Source organism: Pan paniscus, chromosome 19 (assembly GCF_029289425.2).
Source record: "Pan paniscus chromosome 19, NHGRI_mPanPan1-v2.0_pri, whole genome shotgun sequence".
Lineage (NCBI taxonomy): Eukaryota > Metazoa > Chordata > Mammalia > Primates > Hominidae > Pan > Pan paniscus.
The window spans coordinates 29,415,879-29,436,612 of record NC_073268.2 but is presented as its reverse complement, the minus strand read 5'-3'; the positions used below and the strand labels follow the sequence as shown (position 1 = coordinate 29,436,612).

The 20,734-nt window shown below is 43.8% G+C and overlaps 1 protein-coding gene across 3 annotated transcripts in view; it reads right to left on the bottom strand.

Annotated features, from left to right (window-relative positions):
• RFFL (ring finger and FYVE like domain containing E3 ubiquitin protein ligase) overlaps positions 1–20,734 on the bottom strand; it is an 80,226-nt gene that overhangs the window by 20,381 nt on the left and 39,111 nt on the right. The window contains exon 1 of one of the 3 annotated variants that reach the window (XM_055101163.2): positions 4,746–5,387. The exons of 1 other annotated variant lie outside the window; for it this stretch is intronic. In XM_055101163.2, the coding sequence (XP_054957138.2) occupies positions 4,746–4,821 (76 nt within the window). In that variant the 5' untranslated portion in view covers positions 4,822–5,387. Of the gene's footprint in view, positions 1–4,745; positions 5,388–20,734 lie in introns of those variants that run through there. One more of the 3 variants, XM_034942099.3, reaches the window with a different exon arrangement.

The window sequence follows — 20,734 nt, the reverse complement described above, 5'->3', positions numbered from 1 at the left end:
CCTGAGTAGCTGGGATTACAGGCAGCTGTCATCATGCCCAGCTAATTTTTGCTTTCTTTTTTTTTTTTTTTTTGAGACGGAGTCTTGCCCTGTCGCCCAGGCTGGAGTGCAATGGCATGATCTCAGCTCACTGCAAGCTCCGCCTCCCGGGTTCACACCATTCTCCTGCCTCAGCCTCCCAAGTAGCTGGGACTACAGGCGCCCACCACACCTGGCTAATTTTTTATTTTTATTATTATACTTTAAGTTTTAGGGTACATGTGCACAGCGTACAGGTTAGTTACATATGTAATGTATATATGTGCCATGCTGGTGTGCTGCACCCATTAACTCGTTATTTAGCATTAGGTATATCTCCTAATGCTATACCTCCCCCCTCCCCTGACCCCATGACAGTCCCCAGAGTATGATGTTCCCCTTCCTGTGTCCATGTGTTCTCATTGTTCAATTCCCACCTATGAGCGAGAACATGCGGTGTTTGGTTTTTTGTCCTTGCAATAGTTTACTGAGAATGATGATTTCCAATTTCATCCATGTCCCTACAAAGGACATGAACTCATCATTTTTTATGGCTGCATAGTATTCCATGGTGTATATGTGCCACATTTTCTTAATCCAGTCTATCATTGTTGGACATCTGGGTTGGTTCCAAGTCTTTGCTATTGTGAATAGTGCCGCAATAAACATACGTGTGCATGTGTCTTTATAGCAGCATGATTTATAGTCCTTTGGGTATATACCCAGTAATGGGATGGCTGGGTCAAATGGTATTTCTAGTTCTAGATCCCTGAGGAATTGCCACACTGACTTCCACAATGGTTGAACTAGTTTACAGTCCCACCAACAGTGTAAAAGTGTTCCTATTTCTCCACATCCTCTCCAGCACCTGTTGTTTCCTGACTTTTTAATGATTGCCATTCTAACTGGTGTGAGATGGTATCTCATTGTGGTTTTGATTTGCATTTCTCTGATGGCCAGTGATGGTGAGCATTTTTTTGTGTGTGTTTTTTGTATTTTTAGTAGAGATGGAGTTTCACCGTGTTAGCCAGGATGGGCAATCTCCTGACCTCATGATCTGCCCACCTCAGCCTCCCAAAGTGCTGGGATTACAGGCGTGAGCCACCAGACCCAGCCAATTTTTGTATTTTTAGTAGAGACTGGGTTTTGTCATATTGCCCAGGCTGGTCTCAAACTCCTGACCTCAAGTGATCCACCTGCCTCGGCCTCCCAAAGTGCTGGCATTACAGGTGTGAGCCACCATGCCCAGCCAAATTTCGTAATTCTTTAAATCACACGTTGACAGACAAATCTGAGACAGTATGTAATAATAAAAAGAATATAGAATCTGGAATAAGAAGGCCTCAGTCCTAAGTCCTGCTCTACTACTTAAGGGCTGTGTTACCTCCCTCTAACAAGTAATAGACTTTCTGTACTTCATTTTTCTCCTCTGGACAGTCTGTAGGCTATAAAGCACTATATAAACATAGTTGTTGTTATCCACATTATAACAATGCTTTTAACTACAATTTTTCTGGGAAGGCAAATGTACAAAATAAACCTAATAAGTCTACAGATTTCACAACAATTACCATCTGGCTTTCTGGGCTTGTCCCCTGCAAAGAGGACAAGGTTGTAGGCAATTCACTAACTTTTTTTTGGGATGGAGTCTCCCTCTGTCGCCCAGGCTGGAGTGCAGTGGCATGATCTCAGCTCACTGCAACCTCTGCCTCCCAGGTTCAAGTGATTTTCCTGCCTCAGCCTCCCGAGTAGCTGGGATTACAGGCACCTGCTACCATGCCTGGCTAATTTTTGTATTTTTAGTAGAGATGGGGTTTCACCATGTTGGCCAGGCTGGTCTCAAACTCCTGACCTCAGGTGATCCGCCTGCCACGGCCTCCCAAAGTGCTGGGATTACAGGCGTGAGCCACCACACCTGGACAATTCACTAACTTCTGTTAAACTCTCTACTCATTCATGATGCGTGCAACTTTTACTGAAACCAGTGCCTTGCTGTTTCCAGTGCTAGGTAAGGAAGGTTAAGTACCTACCCTCAAGGAGTTCATGGTCTAGTCAGGGTACTAGAAATGTAAACCAAAAATTGAAATTTCAGGGTGATCAGTGCTTTAACGGAGGTTTGCACCATGTATTATTGGGAGGCTACACAGAGGGAAATGATCAGCTCTACAGGGGAAGAGGGGTGACCAGAGAAGACTTTTCAAATGAGGTGCCGCACATCCTATCATGATGTGGGAGTAACTGGGACTTTACCAGAAAGTCAAGAAGAGAAGGAATTTTCAACAGAAAACAAGTAATATGCACCACGGCATTAAAGAAACTACAAAATGCAGCTGGGTGCGGTGGCTCACGCCTGTAATCCCAGCACTTTGGCAGGCCGAGGCAGGAGGATCACGAGGTCAGGAGACCAAGACCATCCTGGCTAACAGGGTGAAACCCCGTCTCTACTAAAAATACAAAAAATTAGCCAGGCGTGATGGCGGACGCCTGTAGTCCCAGCTGATCGGGAGGCTGAGGAAGGAGAATGGCGTGAACCCAGGAGGCGGAGCTTGCAGAGAGCCGAGATCGCGCCACTGCACTCCAGCCTGGGCGACAGAGCGAGACTCCGTCTCAAAAAAAAAGAAAAGAAAAAGAAACTACAAAATGCTTGGTTGGGTCAGGGAGCAAGGCAGGGAGTAGATGAGGGTACAAGTAGTAAACAAAGAGCCAAGAAAAACCTTTTATTCCCTGGTAAGGAACCTGGACTGGATCCTATACGTAATGGGACACGATTAGGGCATTTTGTTGTCTCATTTGCATATTAGAGTGCACACTTATAAGCAGTGTGTGGGACAGATCAGCAAGGGGCCAGCTGGAAGCAGGAAGTTGCTGCAGTAGAGAGGCAAGATGGGTAAATATGGGAATTTTAAAAAGGTGCAGATCTGATAGAATGAGCAGAATGAACTAGCAGACGAGAGAAGGGGGAGAGAAAAGAGAGTCTAGGACAAAGTCTAGGGTCTCTGAATTACACAACAGAATAGATGGTGGAATTACTTACTGAAATGAAGCCCTCAGGAGGAGGCATGTATCTGTGTGTGGAGAAGAGGGATGGGTTAAGATGATGAGTTGAGTTTTGTACTCACGGGACATGCTGATGTATACACAGGTACATGTTTGGGCTGAAGATAAAGGTTTGGGAACACATGGCCCACTGGAAGTACATAAAGCCAGAGTGGGGCCGGAGGCTGATTAGATGGTCTGGGTCAGAAGAGAAGAAGGCATGGGAAAACCACATCTATAGGGCAAGCAGGGGAAAGCCCACAGCAGAAAAGAGGAAAAAAGAATGCTCAGAGCAGGGGGAACTGGAAGAGTGTTTTTAGTTTCAAGAAGAAATTATCAACGCTGTCAAATGTCTCAGAGAACAGAATACAATGAAGAATGCAAAATGCCCAATGGACTAAGGTTTAGGAAAGTGTCCATGTGTGCTCTTTGCCTAAGCAGTTTAGGAAGAAAGAAGCTGATAATCATAGCTTGGAAAGTGAATGAGAAGTAAGAATTCACACAATTCCAAGGATAAATTATTATTTCAAGAAACTTGACTGTAAAATGAAAGGAAGAGAGAAGGCAGTTGCTAAAGAAGATCCAGTGTCACCAGGATAAATGCAGACATATTCACAAACTGCTGAGGAGTCCCCAAAAGATTAAGAGACTGTAGAGGAAGTGAAGCTGACAATAAATGATTGGAATAGGAGTAAAGGCTGGAGTAGAAAAAGAAGTGATATGGCTGGGCATGGTGGCTCACGGCTGTAATCCCAGCACTTTGGGAGGCCGAGGTGGGCAGATCACCTGAGGTCAGGAGTTCGAGACCAGCCTGGCCAGCATGGTGAAACCCCATCTCTACTAAAAATACAAAATTACCCGGGTATGGTAGCACGCGCCTGTAATCCAAGCTACTGGGGAAGCTGAGACAAGAGAATCACTTGAACCTGGGAGGTGGAAGTTGCAGTGAGCCAAGATCACACCATTGCACTCCAGCCTGGGCATTTTGAGCGAAACTCTGTCTCAAAAATAAATAAATAAATAAATACATAAGAAAAAGAAGTGATCATGTGATCAGATTAGGGGGTAGGTCTATTCCCGGGCAGGATAAAAGTCACCTCATTCACCAGACAGTGGGGCAGAGGTGAAGGCAGGTATAACCAAATGTAAGTTTATAGTATTAGCAATAGAAAAGTGAAAGTACAAAATAAACAGGAAAGGGGCTGGGCACAGTGGCTTACATCTATAATCCCAGCATGTTGGGAGGCCAAGGCAGGAGAATCGCTTGAGGCCAGGAATTCATGATCAACCTGAGCAACACACTGAGACTCCATCTCTATAAAAAATAATAATAATAGGCCGGGCACAGTGGCTCACGCCTGTAATCCCAGCACTCTGGGAGGCCGAGGTGGGCGGATCACGAGGTCAGGAGATCAAGACCATCCTGGCTAACACAGTGAAACCCCATCTCTACTGAAAATACAAAAAAATTAGCCAGACGTGGTGGCGGGCGCCTGTAGTCCCAGCTACCCGGGAGGCTGAGGCAGGAGAATGGCGTGAACCTGGGAGGCGGAGCTTGCAGTGAGCCGAGATCGCACCACTATACTCCAGTCTGGGTGACAGAGCAAGACTCTGTCTCAAAAAAAATAAAAAATAAAATAATAAAATAATAATAATAATAATAATAATTAGCTGGGCATGGTGGCACGCACCTGTAGTCCCAGCTATGTGAGGGGCTGAGGACAGAGGATCACTTGAGTCCAGGAGGATGTAGTGAGCTATGATCATGCCACAGCACACTCTAGTCTAGGCACCACAGAGCAAGTTCCTGTCTCAAAAATTAAAAAAATAAAAAAGGAAAGGGGAGATAGATTTAGCCACAAGAAAAAAATAAATTTTTGTTCCACACAAGGAATCTACAGGTTGTAAATTTTTCCTAAAAGGACTTTGCACAAAATAGGCAGACCCACCTGGTAAGGCACAATCAGTAGGAAAAACTGGAAAGTTGTATATTGTTTAAATCCACGTTACTCTTTTTTTTTTTTTTCCTTGAGACAGAGTCTCACTCTGTCACCCAGGCTGGAGTACAATGGCGCGATCTTGGCTCACTGCAACCGCCACCTCCCATGTTAAAGCGATTCTCCTGCCTCAGCCTCCCGAGTACCTGGGACAACAGGGAGTTACTACACCCAGCTTATTTTTGTATTTTTAGTAGAGATGGGGTTTCTCCATGTTGGCCAGCCTCATCTCAAACTCCTGACCTCAGGTGATCCACCTGCCTTGGCCTCCCAAAGTGCTAAGATTACAAGTGGAAGCTGCCACGCCCGGCAAAAATCAATGTACTTTAACAAGTACTTACGAAGCACCAGCTATATTGTGGGTACTGGAAACACCAAAAGTGATTTCGACTAGGTCTTTGTCCCGAGGGGATTTGGAGCCTTGAAAGGCATATAGCTCAACTTGAACATCTTGATACAAGACAGAAGAAAACTCTTCTTTAGTTGGAGTCAAGAGAACCCATCTTCCTCCACACTATTTTTATTCTCTTAACTTTGGTTCTAACCTTAAGTGCCTCTTCTGAACATCTCTGAAAGAAGAGCTATCAGCCTATTCAAGTTATCTGGCTACTTTTAAAAAGGAGGCTGGCTGGGCGCGGTGGCTCAGGCCTGTAATCCCAGCACTTTGTGAGGCTGAGGTGGGTGGATCACAAGGTCAGGAGAGTGAGACCAATCCTGGCTAACATGGTGAAACCCCGTCTCTACTAAAAATACAAAAATTAGCCGGGCGTGGTGGCACATGCCTGTAGTCCCAGCTACTCAGGAGGCTGAGGCAGGAGAATCACTTGAACCCAAGAGGTGGAGGTTGCAGTGAGCCGAAATTGCACCACTGCACTCCAGCCTGGGCAACAGAGCGAGACTCCATCTCAAAAAAAAAAAAAATTGCCATTCTGCTACCCCACAGTCTCCAAGTTTAGGTGGAGAATGAAGTCTTATGCTAGGAATATACATATGTGGGGAAGGGGGTTATTACAGGAAAGATCAGGTAGTGGCAAGATTCTCCAGTGTTAACATACCTTAGACCTGCTCAGTCTAACAGAACAGGTTTGCCAAAGTCAGCCGACTAGGCTTTTACTCTTTATATACCTATATCTGTATCTATATCTATAGATATTTATATCTATATATATTTTTTACTCCATATATATATGTATATATATATAAATTTTTTCTTTTTTGAGATGGAGTTTCACTCTTGTCACCCAGGCTAGAGTGCAACGGCAAGATCTCAGCTCACTGCAACCTCCATCTCCAGGGTTCAAGCGATTCTCCTGCCTCAGCCTCCTGCGTAGCTGGGACTACAGGTGTGCATCACTACACCTGGCTAATTTTGTATTTTTAGTAGAGACAGGGTTTCACCATGTTGGCCAGGCTGGTCTTGAACTCCTGACCTCAGGTGATACACCTGCCTCAGCCTCCCAAAGTGCTGGAATTACAGGCATGAGCACCATGCCCGGCCACTCTGACAGATATTTAAATACCAAAAAAGAAACATGTCCTAATGTGGTCAGTTAGAAGTACTCTCCTGCCAAACTGGAAAGCCCTAACCCTAAATAACAACTACGTTCAGGGTTATTTCAGAGGGCGGAAGGAAAGAGTTTGTACCTAACAATGCTATATAAGCTAAAATACTTTTCTCTTGGGAATATTTTTTTCATTCCTCATCCCTAAATAGATATACATACATGGCATTTGATAATGCTATTAAAGGACTGAAAGTGGAACTAATTGTGAGGTGTAGAAAGAATTCTCCCTAAGGCGATAAATGAAAAACTTTTCTCTCTTATCTACAAATCTCCTTCTGATCTTGAAAGAAAATTATTGGATCTTCACTCAGGGCTTGAACATTCCTTCCCAAACTCCCCTCACCCTCTTCTTAAAAGACAGACTTGGCAATTTAGTCCTCAAAAACAGTGTCTAACTGCTGTCCTACAGAGCTTGCTTGAAGCCTGCTAGGGTCTCCTCTTCCACTTTCCCTAAAAGGGAGAAAAATGGGAGATGTAGGGCCAGTAGTGAATAAAAACATTTACTATTCCCTGTGGAAGAACCTTGTGATATGAGGCAAGAATGGCTAGCTAGCATGTAGGATTTTGTCAGCTTGATAAGTATGCTAGTATTTCTTGGGAGACTTAGCCCTGCTGAACAGGAAAATAACAGTGTTAATAACACAATAAGATAAATTACCTATTCCAGGTGGGCTTGGTACAGTCATAGTTAGAGGCAAGGGGGTAGATAATGTGATTTCTACCTATTAAGTCCTAGATTCCTAAGTAGTTTCAAAACACTTCTCCGCTTGTTCACCTGCCCAAGGCAAATGATTTAAAGCAGATCAGTGGTTGTCATGGGTCTTCCCATGAAGGGGAGAGAGGAGTAGAAGGGTCATGCTGGTTTGCAATGTAACTCCAAAACCACCAAAAAACTAAGGCAGTAAAAAAATTCCCAAGGTTCTCATCCAATCTATTCTGATTTTAATTAACTGCTCTGTGCACCAAGGTAGTTCTGCAACAACAGGCTTTACACAAAAGCATAGACAGCTACATCTTGGAATTAACACACTTATGGTGCACCATTGTATAAAAGTTTACAAAAATCCTTTTAAAATACCTAAATAAAATGCCCCCAAACCTTAAAGAAATGCCTTTCTGACATGGCAAATCAGAAAAGGGCTGGAAAGCAAGCCTTACAGAATCATGTCCAGTTTATTGAGGGTGGTACACCTACTGTCACTAACGTATTTCTGGAATGGTTAAAAGCATCTATGTTGTTAGTGCATAAAGAAAAGTATCCCACATTATGAATCATTAGTACAGAATGGGCTTAGCTTCATCTCGTGTATTATCATTAAAAAGCAATTAAAGACAATTGCAATGGTTTTGAAAGGAAATTCTGTGAAAAGTCTATCAACAGGGCTTAGGCTAAGCCTCTCTAAAATAATTGATAAGTAATTACATATTTTGAGAAGTAAAGAAGAAAGTAGCCACTCTCTGCTGGAAGAATGCTTATTTGCCAGGCACTGAGATAGGTACCTTTACCTAGTGTTATCTCATGTGATCCTCACAATTCTGGCAAGGTAGATTAGTTCTTCCCATTTTCAGGTGAGAAAAAAAGGTTCGGAGAAGTTAAGTAACTTGTTAAAGGTCACAGCTAGAGGATAGCAAAGCCAAGCTTTGAACCTTGGTCACTTAGACCCTGAAGCGTACCCTCTTGAGATGTAGTCCCGATTTAATTTAAAAAATCAATCTGTCTACCCTGTGGCCCATCCCCTCTGAGCTTTTGCTTTCCATCTCTACAGGAACTTTCCTATCATCATACAGGTATGCTCCAGAATCTCCCAGGTGTTAAAAACTCTTCTTTGTCATAATGGAAGTACAAATTACGACCACAAAGTGTTACCACCACTGGAATAGCTAAAATGAAAAAGAGATACTAGCAAATGTTGATAAGGATAAACAGCAACTGGAGCAGACGGGCGTGGTGGCTCACACCTGTAATCCCAGCACTTTGGGAGGCTAAGTCGGACAGATCACCTGAGGTCAGAAGTTCGAGACCAGCCTGGACAACATGGTGAAACCCCATCTCTACTAAAAATACAAAAAATTAGCCAGGCGTGGTGGCACATGCCTATAATCCCAGCTACTCAGGAGGCTGAGGCAGAAGAATCGCTTGAACCTGGGAGGCAGAGGTTGCAGTGAACCCAGATCGCACCATTGCATTCCTGCCTGGATGACAGAGCAAAACTGTCTCAAAAAAAAAAAAAAAAGGAAAAAAGAGCAACTGGAACTCTAATATTGCTGGTGGAAGTGTAAATTACTCCAATTTGGAAATTTTGTGTGTGTGTGCGCACGCGCGTGCATATACATGCACACACACATCTCTTTCCATGGCTTTGCAATTCTGCTTCCAGGCATATACCCAACAGAAATACATTCACCCAAACAGTATACAGGAATATCCATGGAAGCCCTACTGTAATAGCCTCAAGCTGGAAACAACTGAAGTGTCCATCAACGGTAGAATTATGATATGTTCACAGAACAATGAGAAAAAACAAACAACTGATACATGCAATAGTACAGATGAATCTTATGTTGAGCAAAAGCAGGAGGCATAAATGAATACATGGGAAATGATTCGTTTTACATAAAATTCAAAAACAGGCAAACTATGGTGTTCAAAATCAGGATAGTGGTCATCCTGTGAGGTAGGATTACAGATGGAAGGCAGCCCAAGGGGCTTCTGGTAACATTGTTTCTTAATCTGAATGATGATTACGTAGATATGTTGACTTTGTAAAAATTCATCGAACTGTACACTTATAATTTATATACTTCTCTAGTTACATTTGAATTAAAAGTTTATATGAGTGTTGTGTTTTGTTTTGAGATAGGGTGTCTCACTCTGTTGCTCAGGCTGGAGTGCAGTGTTGCGACCATGGCTCACTGTAACCTGGACCTCCCAGGCTTACGTGATCCTCCTGCCACAGCATGCCGAGTAGCTGGGACTACAGGCGCGCACCACCACACCTAATTTTTTGTATTTTTTTGTCTAGATGGGGTTTCGTCAAGTTGCCCAGGCTGATCTCGAACTCCTGGGCTCAAGCAATCCACCCGCCTCAGCCTCCCAAAGTGCTGGGATTACAGACGTGGGCCCCTGCACCCAGTCTATATGACAGATTTTTTTCTTTTCTTTTCTTTTTTTTGAGACGCAGTCTCGCTCTGTCGCCAGGCTGGAGTGCAGTGGCGCGACCTCGGCTCACTGCAACCTCCGCCTGCTGGGTTCAAGCGATTCTCATGCCTCAGCCTCCCGAGTAGCTGGGATTACAGGCACGTGCCATCACACCCAGCTAATTTTTGTATTTTTAGTAGAGACGGCGTTTCACCATGTTGGGCAGGATGGTCTTGATCTCCTAACCTCATGATCCGCCCACCTCGGCCTCCCAAAGTGCTGGGCTTATAGGCATGAGCCACAGCGCCCAGCCAATGACAGATTTTTTAAAGCACCTAGTCAAATATTTGTAATTTGTAAAAAATAACCAAAAAATAAAAAATAAAACCCCATTTTGACCCCACATTCTCCCCCTCCCCAGTAAAGCTCTTTTTCTGTGATCTCCTCTAAATCAAATTTCTCCAAATATTTGACTCCACTTTTTTTTTTTGAAATGGAATTTCACTCTTGTTGCCCAGGCTGGAGTGCAATGGCACGATCTCAGCTCACTGCAACCTCTGCCTCCCGGGTTCAAGCAATTCTCCTGCCTCAGCCTCCCGAGTATCTGGGATTACACGCATACAACTCCATGCCCAGCTAATTTTGTATTTTTAGTAGAGACAGGGTTTCTCCATGTTGGTCAGACTGGTCTCAAACGCCCAACCACAGGTGATCTGCCCACCTCGGCCTCCCAAAGTGCTGGGATTACAGGCATGAGCCACCGCATCTGGCCGACTCCACTTTCTTAACCTCTAATTCACTCTTAAACCTTCTCCAATCTAGCTTGAGCCAACCACCATTCCTAATCTCTTCAAGGTCACCAAGGAATTCCAAGTGGCCAGATCTAATTGACACTTCTCTATCCTCATCTTAATCTCTCAGCAATGCTGGACACAAGCGACTCTCCCCCTCTAAACATCTCTTAGCTTCTAGCACTCTGCCCCCGTGGCTTTCCTCCTACCTCAAAGCCTTTTTGCTGCTTCTTACCCCTCCCTCTGTTCTTAAATGTTGTGAGTGTCCAGGCTGTCTTAGGCCTCCCTCTCCAAGCACACCTCAGGTTGCTTTAAATACCTTTCTTGGCCGGGTGTGGGGGCTCACACCTGTAATCCCAGCACTTTGGGAGGCCAAGGCGGGCAGATCACTTGAGGTCGGGAGTTCAAGACCAGCCTGGCCAACATGGTGAAACCCCGTCTCTACTAAAAATATAAAAAATTAGCCAGGCATGGTGGCAGGCACCTGTAGTCCCAGCCACTTGGGAGGCTGAGGTAGGAGAATCACTTGAACCTGGAAGGCAGAGGTTGCAGTGAGCTGAGATCATGCCACTGCACTCCAGCCTGGGCGACAGAGCGAGACTCTCTCTCAAAAAATAAAAAAGTAAAAAAAAAAAAAAAAAACTTTTCTTAAATCAAAGATGCATAAATTCCTACCTTCATCTCCCCTGCCCCTGCTGGTGGGTTAAAACATCATCTTTCATATATTAATCACATTTCCCTCCTTAGGCCCTTTAGATTTGTTGTTTGTTCCTTCTGCCTGGATTGGTCTCCCTAGAACTTCCTATGCTTAGCTCCTTCTTGTCATCCAAACATCAGCTTTAATGTCATTTTCTTTGTGTGTGTGTGTGTGTGTGTGTGTGTGTGTGTGTGTGTGTGTGTGTGAGAGAGAGAGAGAGAGAGAGAGAGAGAGAGAGAGAGATAGGGTCTCTCTCCAAGCTGGAGTGCAGTGGCTTGATCATAGCTCACTGTAATCTCGAACTCCTGGGCTCTAAGGATCCTCCTGCGTCAGGCTCCCAAAGCTCTGGGATTACAGGTGTGAGCTACCACGCCCAGCCTTTTAATGTCATTTTCTAATAACATTTGGTATTAGCTGATATTATTTGCTTACTTATTAACTGCTTTCCCTAACTAGAATAGAAACCCCATGAGGGCAGGGACTTTGTGCTCTACCGAATTTCCAGAGTCTAGAATGGCTTCTTGGGTAAAAGAACAGCCTCCTAACGGGTTTCCTAGCTTTAATTCTTGCCTCTATCCACCTATTTCTCCACAAGGCATCACCCACTGCCCTCCTCCCCTCAACACACACACTTAAAGCTCTTTAATGTTGCTTGTTCCTAGAAGTGATCTTCCTTGGATGGATTATCCAAGGCATCCACCCAATGAAAGAAATCATGTTAACTCTTTGTACATAAAAATGTTTAAAAACTCTTCAAAAAAAAGTTCTTTAATGGACTCCTATTGCATTTTAGAATAAAAATAATCACTTCTTACATGGTTAAAGACCCTGACCACTTCTCCAATTCATGCCGTGCTACTTTTCTCACTCGTTAACTTCAAGCCATAGTGGGCTGGTGTGTGAAGAACCGAAAGGTAGTGACCTTTCGGTTCTTCACACCGAGCTGGTGTGTGTAAATGGGGGAGGACTCCTCATGTCGGTGATACTTGAGATGAGACCTGAAGGCTGAGAAAGGATTTTTTTTACTGCATCCAGCTAAAAATTATAATTCTAAAATGATGGCTGGGCATGGTGGCTCACTCCTACAATCCCAGCACTCTGGGAGGCCAAGGCAGGCGGATCAGTTGAGGTCAGGAGTTCAAGACCAGCCTAGACAACATGGTGAAACCCCGTCTCTACTAAAAACACAAAAATTAGTGGTGTGGTGGCACATGCCTGTAGTCCCAGCTACTCAGGAGGCTAAGGGAGAAGTATCGCTTGAACCCGGGAGGCAGAGGTTGCAGTGAGCCAAGATCACACCACTGCACTCCAGCCTGGGCCACAGAGCGAGACTCCATCTCAAAAAAATAAATAAAATAAAATGCCAATGACCTACATGTTTCATAGGCATTACTGGCTGGAAAGCCCAAGGTCTCTCTCCTCTCTCTGGTCACCCAAAGCTTGGGTTTCTTACCACCCAAGGCTCCTGGTGGGACAGGCCCTGACACAGCTGATTTATACCAACAGCATAATTAAAAAATCACAATGTCCTGAGAACTCACCTGAAATTTAAAATCATCTCTTAACTTGGAAGGCTGCTTACTTTTAAAAATAAGTTAGTCTGGCAAGCAACTTGAACTCCTTTGAAACTGTTTACTGGAATTTTCCAGCAAACCCGCCTGAGGTACCCACCCTGACTTGTAAAGATTTAAAATGCTGGTGACAACACAATGAGCATAAAATAGGACAACTGTTGCATTTGTAAGTAAACAGCCTGCTGAGTAAACCATACTACTAACTGGTCTCATATGCTGGGGGTGGGACAATGAAGCATGTTCTCTGTGATACTATTTCTGAGATATTTATTTTAGAATAAATAATTCGGTGGCCGGGCGCAGTGGCTCACACCTGTAATCCCAGCACTTTGGGAGGCCAAGGCAGGCGGATCACCTGAGCCCAGGAGTTCGAGACCAGCCCGGCCAACATGGTGAAACCCCATCTCTGCTAAAAATACAAAAAATTAGCTGGGCATAGTGGCATGCACCTGTAGTCCCAGCTACTCAGGAGGCTAAGGCAGGATAATTGCTTGAACCCAGGAGGCAGAGGTTGCAGTGAGCTGAGATCACATCACTGCACTCCAGCCTGGCGACAGAATGAGACTCCATCTCAAAAAAAAAAAAAAAAAGAAAAAAGAATTCAGAATACCTAAGTCATAGAGAAGACATGTATATGGTAGAACTTTAGAATCTAAGGCCTGAATTAGGATAAAGAGCCCTGCTGAAGTGGTGCATGGGCTGGATATAAACAAGGAATATTTCACAGGCCAGAACTCAGGGGAGGAAAACATTTCCAAAGCTTTTAATACTAATAGACATTTTCTATCCTCCAAGGCAGTCCTTTGGATATGGGTAACGGATAAATGCATATTTCCTAGGTAAGAATTTTATTTTAGGGCTAAAGTTTAAGAAGACAGAACAGTTGGAGAGAAAGGTGGGGGGGAAAAAAGCTGTTCCCAAGTATGTTTTACTTTGGCTTTAAAATCAGTCAGACCTGACCTTAAATCCTGGCTCTAACACTGAATAAATGAATGAGCTTGAGTAAGCTGCCACTAGGAGCTTCAGAGTAACAGGAATAAATTCCCTACACCTCACAGGCTGGACATAGAGGTGGTGCTCAGTATAAAGGGGGATCATAACTTCACTGGACTTTTCAATCTTACATCAAGAGCAGAGGGCAGTGTTAGACATTCAGTAAATAGCCGTCATTATAATAAGGCATGGGCTCATGAGGATTAAATGTTTGCCTCTCTCCAAACCAGCTTCCAGAGCCTCCTTTCACACAGAGATGTCAGTAACATCAAAGACACAAGGACTAGAGCCTCTTCTCTCCTCCAGTCCCCAAGTTATACTTTAATGTAAAGGATCAAAACTTTAGACATGACATAATCTTCTGTGCTATTATTTCAGATGGCAGACAAGGGGAAAATTGGGGGAGTTATTCAGAACTTGGGGTTCCTGAAGTCATTTCTCAGAAGATTACAAAGTAAAAACATTACAAAACACCTAAAATGTGCCAAGTTAGTTGTTATGTTTGCATCTGTTGTCTTATTTAACACAATAATCCTACAAAAATCAGAATTAAAATGGTCTGATTTTTGTAGGATTCAATAAAAAGTACCTTAAGCACCTTGTAAAAAGTATAATACATAGAAAAACCATTCCTGGGACTACAGAACTTTAATTTATACATCCCATAAGTCATCTGCATTTCTAGTTTCTACAAGTTCAGGGTACCAGTGATACAGACCCCCAACCTTCTAAAGATAAAGCCTTTAATTGATATTTAAGGTGTATTTCAGTTTCTCTTCTTACTTTTGCTCCAGTTGAGATTTTTCTGACTTAATTGTCTCAACTGCAACTAATGCTCTATTTCATTGATTCATTTATTGAGACAAGTCTCTGTCACCCAGCCTGGAGTGCATTGGCACCATCATAGCAAACTGCAGCCTTGAGCGATCGTCCCACCTCAGCATCCTGAGTAGCTAGAACTGCAAATACCCACCACCTTGCCCAGCTAATTTTTTATTTTTATTTTTTTTGTAGAGACAGGGTCTATGTTACCCAGACTGGTCTTTGAACTCCTAGCCTCAAGCAATCCTACCTGGGCCTCCCAAAGTGCTGGGATTACAGGCAATGAGCCAGCGCACCTGGTCTACCCTCCTTTTAATAAGTGTTGTCAGCCAGGCGCGGCGGGCTCACGCCTGTAATCCCAATGAAACCTCGTCTCTACTAAAAATACAAAAATTAGCCAGGCATGGTGACAGGTGCCTGTAATCCCAGCTGCACGGAGGCTGAGGCAGGAGAATCGCTTATCTGGGAGGCGGAGGTTGCAGTGACTCGACACTGCACCACTGCAGTCCAGCCTGGGAGACAGAGCGAGACTCCATCTCAAAAAAAATAAAGTAAGTGTTGTCACTGGGTAACTAGTAAATAATAATGAAAGCAAATCCTTAGTGCTCAGGGCCTTACTCCTTACTCTATCCTATTCTTTCAGTTCTTCAAACACCAAGGTTATTTTGGCTTTAGGAATCTCCCTCCCTCAAGCTATTCAGCTATTCTCTCAGCCTGGAGCACTGTTGCCACCTCACCTCCCTTACATATCATTTATTTCCTCAGGGAAACCTTTCCTGATCCTGTTTGTGCTCTCATAACATTTTTTTTTTTTTTTGAGACAGGGTCTCACTCTGTCACCCAGGCTGGAGTACAGTGGTGCAATCACAGCTCACTGCAGCCTCGATCTCCCAGGCTCAAGTGATCCTCCCACCTCAGCTTCCCAAAGGATTGGAATTACAGGCGTGAGCCACCATGCCTGGCCTCATAGAATCTTATACACTTCCTTATAACCAGAATTGATTTATCAGACTATTTAGCATGAATCTCCTGTACCTCTGGAGAACGTAAGAGGAACAACAACAGGCAAGGTCCTTGAATCTCATAATGATTACATTCTGGGGGAAAGAGCATTCTAGCAGTACTGTATCTAATCAACTGGATAACAGTTTGTATAATTCTTTTTTTTTTTTCTTGAGACAGAGTCTCACTCTGTCGCCCAGGCTAGAGTGCAGTAGCATGATCTCAGCTCACTGCAACCTCCACCTCCCAAGTTCAAGCAATTCTCATGCTTCAGCCTCCTGAGTAGCTGGGATTACAGGCACGTGCCACCATGCCTGGCTAATTTTTTGCATTTTTAGTAGAGATGGGGGTTTTACTATGTTGGCCAGGCTGGTCTTGAACTCCTGACCTCAAGTGATTTGCCCGCCTCAGCCTCCCAAAGTTCTAGGATTACAGGCATGAGCCACCATGCCCGGCCTGTATAATTCTTTTTAAAGTATTTTTCTTCCATATTTAGGGTGTGGAAAGTGAAACAGGAAACAAGAGTAAGTCTATTTCACAGCTTTATTCTCAGCCTTAATGCCAGGTAATCAACACATATTTGTTGAATTATTAACTAATGATAACAGCAATAGAGCGCTTTTTTAAAAAAAAAGGACAGAAATTCATGCTTAAAATTGCACAATTGGCGAGGCACAGTGGCTCACGCCTGTAATCGCAGCACTTTGGGAGGCTGAAGCCGGCGGATCACCTGAGGTCAGGAGTTTGAGACCAGCCTGGCCAACATGGCAAAACCCCATCTGTACTACAAATACAAAAAATTAGCTGGGCGTGGTGGTGTATATGCCCACAGTCCCAGCTACTCGGGAGGCTGAGGCAGGAGTATCGCTTGAACCTGGGAGGCGGAGGTTGCGGTGAGACAAGATTGCACACTGCACTCCACCCTGGCTGACAGAGTGAGACTCTGTCTCAAAAAAAAAAAAAAAAAAGGACAGAAACTGCACAATTATGATTCCAGGATGATCAGTAAATTAAGGATTTTAAACACACATAACCACAGCAATACCTTGAACGAAAGACTGAAGAGAATTTCTTTGTCTGCTAAGATTACTTGAAAAACAAAAGAAAAGAAAAATGGTTTAAATTGTTATTACAGAAGGACAAAACCAGAAAAGGAGAGCCTGGAAGAGGAACAAGACGGTCACTTCCATCTCTTCCTAAAAAGACACAGAAGGCTTCAATGCCTTCACTGTTGTTTTGGATTGGAATGGTGCTGCAATGGGAACTGCAAATACAAATAAACATGAAAACAACAAATGCAGATGTAAAATAAAGACATGCTAGAAATCAAAGAAACCGACCTCTACCAGACACACCCAGGTCTGGGTGTACCTTTGCCTGTTCTTCCCGACTTGCACAGCCCAAGCAAGGTGGAAGGAGAAACATAACAAAATGATACAGGAAACCAGAGCAGAGGGTCTTGGAGCATAAACTGTTAAAATAATAATATGAATAACGGGGAAAGGAGAGAGATTTCACTTCCCACTAGCAATAAGTGAGCTCTTTTTCTTAAGTGGTAACTGTTAACAACTGAAAGACATACATAATAATCACAAGTTATAAATGTTCTCAGAAACTCCCTGGTTTCAACTATTCTATGACAAATATCTGCAGAGGGACCTCAGCATCTGCTATGAAGTTCAGGGAAAAGTAATTCTAACCAATGGAGCTGTGCCAAAATATCACCCCTGGGGTCTGACCAATTAAATGGCTGCTTCTTAGTGTGGAGTTTAGGAGAGATGACAGATTGAACACCGCAGCAGAGAAACCTACGCTTTCATTTCAACCCAGGCATTCTGCCCCAAAGGGTGAGTCAATCAGGAAACAAAGCAATTCAGAGTAAAGTCTTCTAACAACGCTGAAAACAGAATAAATGGACCTGCAGTTTAATTACAGCAGGATCCTTCTTCCATCGAAACTGATGACAAAGCTCATCAAGAATAAAGAGACTCTGATCCCCCTACTACTCTGGTGCAGGAAAGAGGATTTACCAGATAAGCTCTTCTGGACCTTCTACTGAAGAAGCTGCTTTCACAAGATATTATCACAATGACTGACTAATGGGTAACCAGGATTTTTTTTTAAATGAAGGCAGGGACTAGGTGAAGGGGTTTCTGGCACTCCAATGCACTGGGAAAAGAAGGCATTTCCAGACAGGAATTCTATCTAGGCTCAAAATTATGCAATTTACCTTTCCAAAGTGGACTGCACAAAAATTACTGCAGCCAAATGTACCATCGTATAGAATGAATTCTGGTGTTATTTAACTCCTTTAATTAAAACCTGCTACATTGAAAAGATAATTGAAAGGATTAAAATAACGCATGTCAAAGCATTTAACCCAGAGCCCAGCAAATAATGGATGTTCAACAGAAATTGGCTGTAAATAATTTAAAGAAAGTACTTTTTTAAGGTTATTTTTGTTGTTGTTGTTGTTGTTTTAACACAGAAAGGCCCATTAAGGTTCTTAACTTTTTTATTTTACTTAGTTTTCAGACAGGGTCTCCCTCTGTTGCCCAGACTGGAGTGCAGTGGCATGGTCTCACTCACTGCAACTTCTGCCTCCTGGGCTCAAGTGATCCTCCAACCTCAGCCTTCTGGGTAGCTGGGACTACAAGCGCAAGCCACCATGCCCAGCTTTTTTTTTTTTTTTTTTAAATACAGAGTCTCCCTCTGTCACCCAGGCTGGAATGCAGTGGCGTGATCTTGGCTTACTGCAGCCGCTGCCTCCCAGGCTCAAGCGATTCTCATGCCTCAGCCTCCCAAGTAGCTGGGATTACAGGTGCCCACCACCATGCCCAGCTAATTTTTGTTTTTTTAGTAGAGACGGGGTTTCACCACGTTGGCCAGGCTGGTCTCGAACTCCTGCCCTCAAGCAATCCATTCATCTTGGCCTTCCACAGTGCTGGGATTATAGGCGTGAACCACTGCACTCAGCCCATTAAGGTTCTTTAAAAGGACGTTTATCAGTTCTATTCCTCTATCTATCTGCTTTTTAAAAATTTAGGGGCCGGGCACGGTGGCTCATGCCTGTAATCCCAGCACTTTGGGAGGCCGAGGTGGGCGGATCGTGAGGTCAGGAGATCAAGACCATCCTGGCTAACACGGTGAAACCCCGTCTCTACTAAAAATACAAAAAATTAGCCGGGAGTGGCGGTGTGCACCTGTAGTCCCAGCTGCTTGGGAGGTTGAGACAGGAGAATGGTGTGAACCAAGGAGGCGGAGCTTGCAGTGAGCCGAGATCACGCCACTGCACTCCAGCCTGGGCGACAGAGCGAGAGTCCATCTCAAAAAATTAATTAATTAATTAATTAAAAAAATAAAAATTTAGGTATGCCAATACCTCTAATCAGGTTCAGTTTAGTTTTTGAACCACTCCTCTAAGAATTAAATGACTACAGTTCTTCCACCAGTTCTTAATTATATAATCCCTTGAAAAACTTCTCAGAGGTGGTCAGAGTGGTCCTCCTTGCAGCCCCAGGCTGTTAAATCTCTTCCCAATTCCACCCCATTGCTAATGAGTTTGTTACTCCCCACAACGCTGCAGTCCAGCCAGTTTAGAATTTCTCCCTTAGCTCCTCAACTCTTCTCTGCCAAATTCAAAGAATGAACGTATGCCTCCGGCCTCCACCTGATGCACTGTAATTGCTTGCACTGCACTGAAGTCAGACAGGATTTGGTGATAAATCCAGGATGAATTCAGACTAAGCACCCCCTTCCTCCCACAGACCTTTAGCTTGGTTTGATGTTTGATCTCAATCTGAAAATTATGCTGACTTTCTGAAATGTTTTCTGCTCCTGCCAGGAGGATGTGATCTACCCAGTATCTACGCCAAGCAGCAGAAATGAATGGAGATTTCTAGTTCTCTTGGTGTCACAAAAACCTTTGTATTTTCACCATATTCTCTCCTTGCCAAGAACACCTGTGTTCAGACTAGCTTCAAGGTTTTACTATTTGCCTATATCCCACAACAAAATGCAAAATGCCTCATATTCCCACCCTTTGATAAGAGTCAAGAAAAAAGACACCTGTGCTGATAGCAGAAAGGCATGTTGTTCTCACTGCTTTCACACACAGTCACTAGACCATCCACACTGAGATATGCTGCTACTTTACCCTTTTGCTCTTGGAATTACAAAGTGGAAGGACAGATGATTTTCTCTGCAATATGGTAAGGGTACAGAATGCACACACACACACACACACACACACACACACAAACACATTATCAAAACCTTTACCTGTCCCATATTATAGTATGAGACCAGCAGAATGGACCTGGTTCAAGTGGTTGTGATAATCTACAAAGATCCTGAGATGACTCGAGCAGATGGTTATCCTATAACCAATCCAGGCCTCTAATGAATGTAATAGAGCAGATTTCACAGTAGGAAGCAATGGGAAATGGGAGGTGGGTTCAGAAAATAGGGGCTGCTGAGATTGTTTATCAGCTGAGTGACCCCAAGCAAATTACTTACTTAATCTCTTCTCCAGAGACTTGCCAAGGGGTGAAGCAATTCAGCAGCTGGCATTAGATGCAGCCTCCAATACTCAAAGAGAGTTTGAATTCAAAGACTAAAAAAAGTTCACAAACACCCGGTAGTCACTTGTAAACCACCACACTCAGAAAACACTCAAAAGATAGGCTAAAAATTCTGGAAACCAACAAAAGCAGACTGTTATTTAAAAGAATGGGCCAGGTGTGGTAGCTCACACCTGTAATCCCAGCACTTTGGGAGGCCGAGGTGGACTGATCACCTGAGGTCAGGAGTTCGAGACCAGCCTGGCCAACATGGCGAAACCCTGTCTCTACTAAAAATACAAAAATTAGCCAGGCATGGTGGTGGGCACCTGTAATCTCAGCTACTCAGGAGGCTGAGGCAGGAGAATTGCTTGAACCATGGAGGCAGAGGTTGCAGAGAGCTGAGATCATGCCATTGCACTCCAGCCTAGGTGACAGAGTAAGACTCCATCTCAAAAAAAAAAAAAAAAATGGGCCTGTTGTAGTGGCTCACACCTGTAATGCCAGCTACTTGGTGGCTGAGGTGGGAGGATCACTT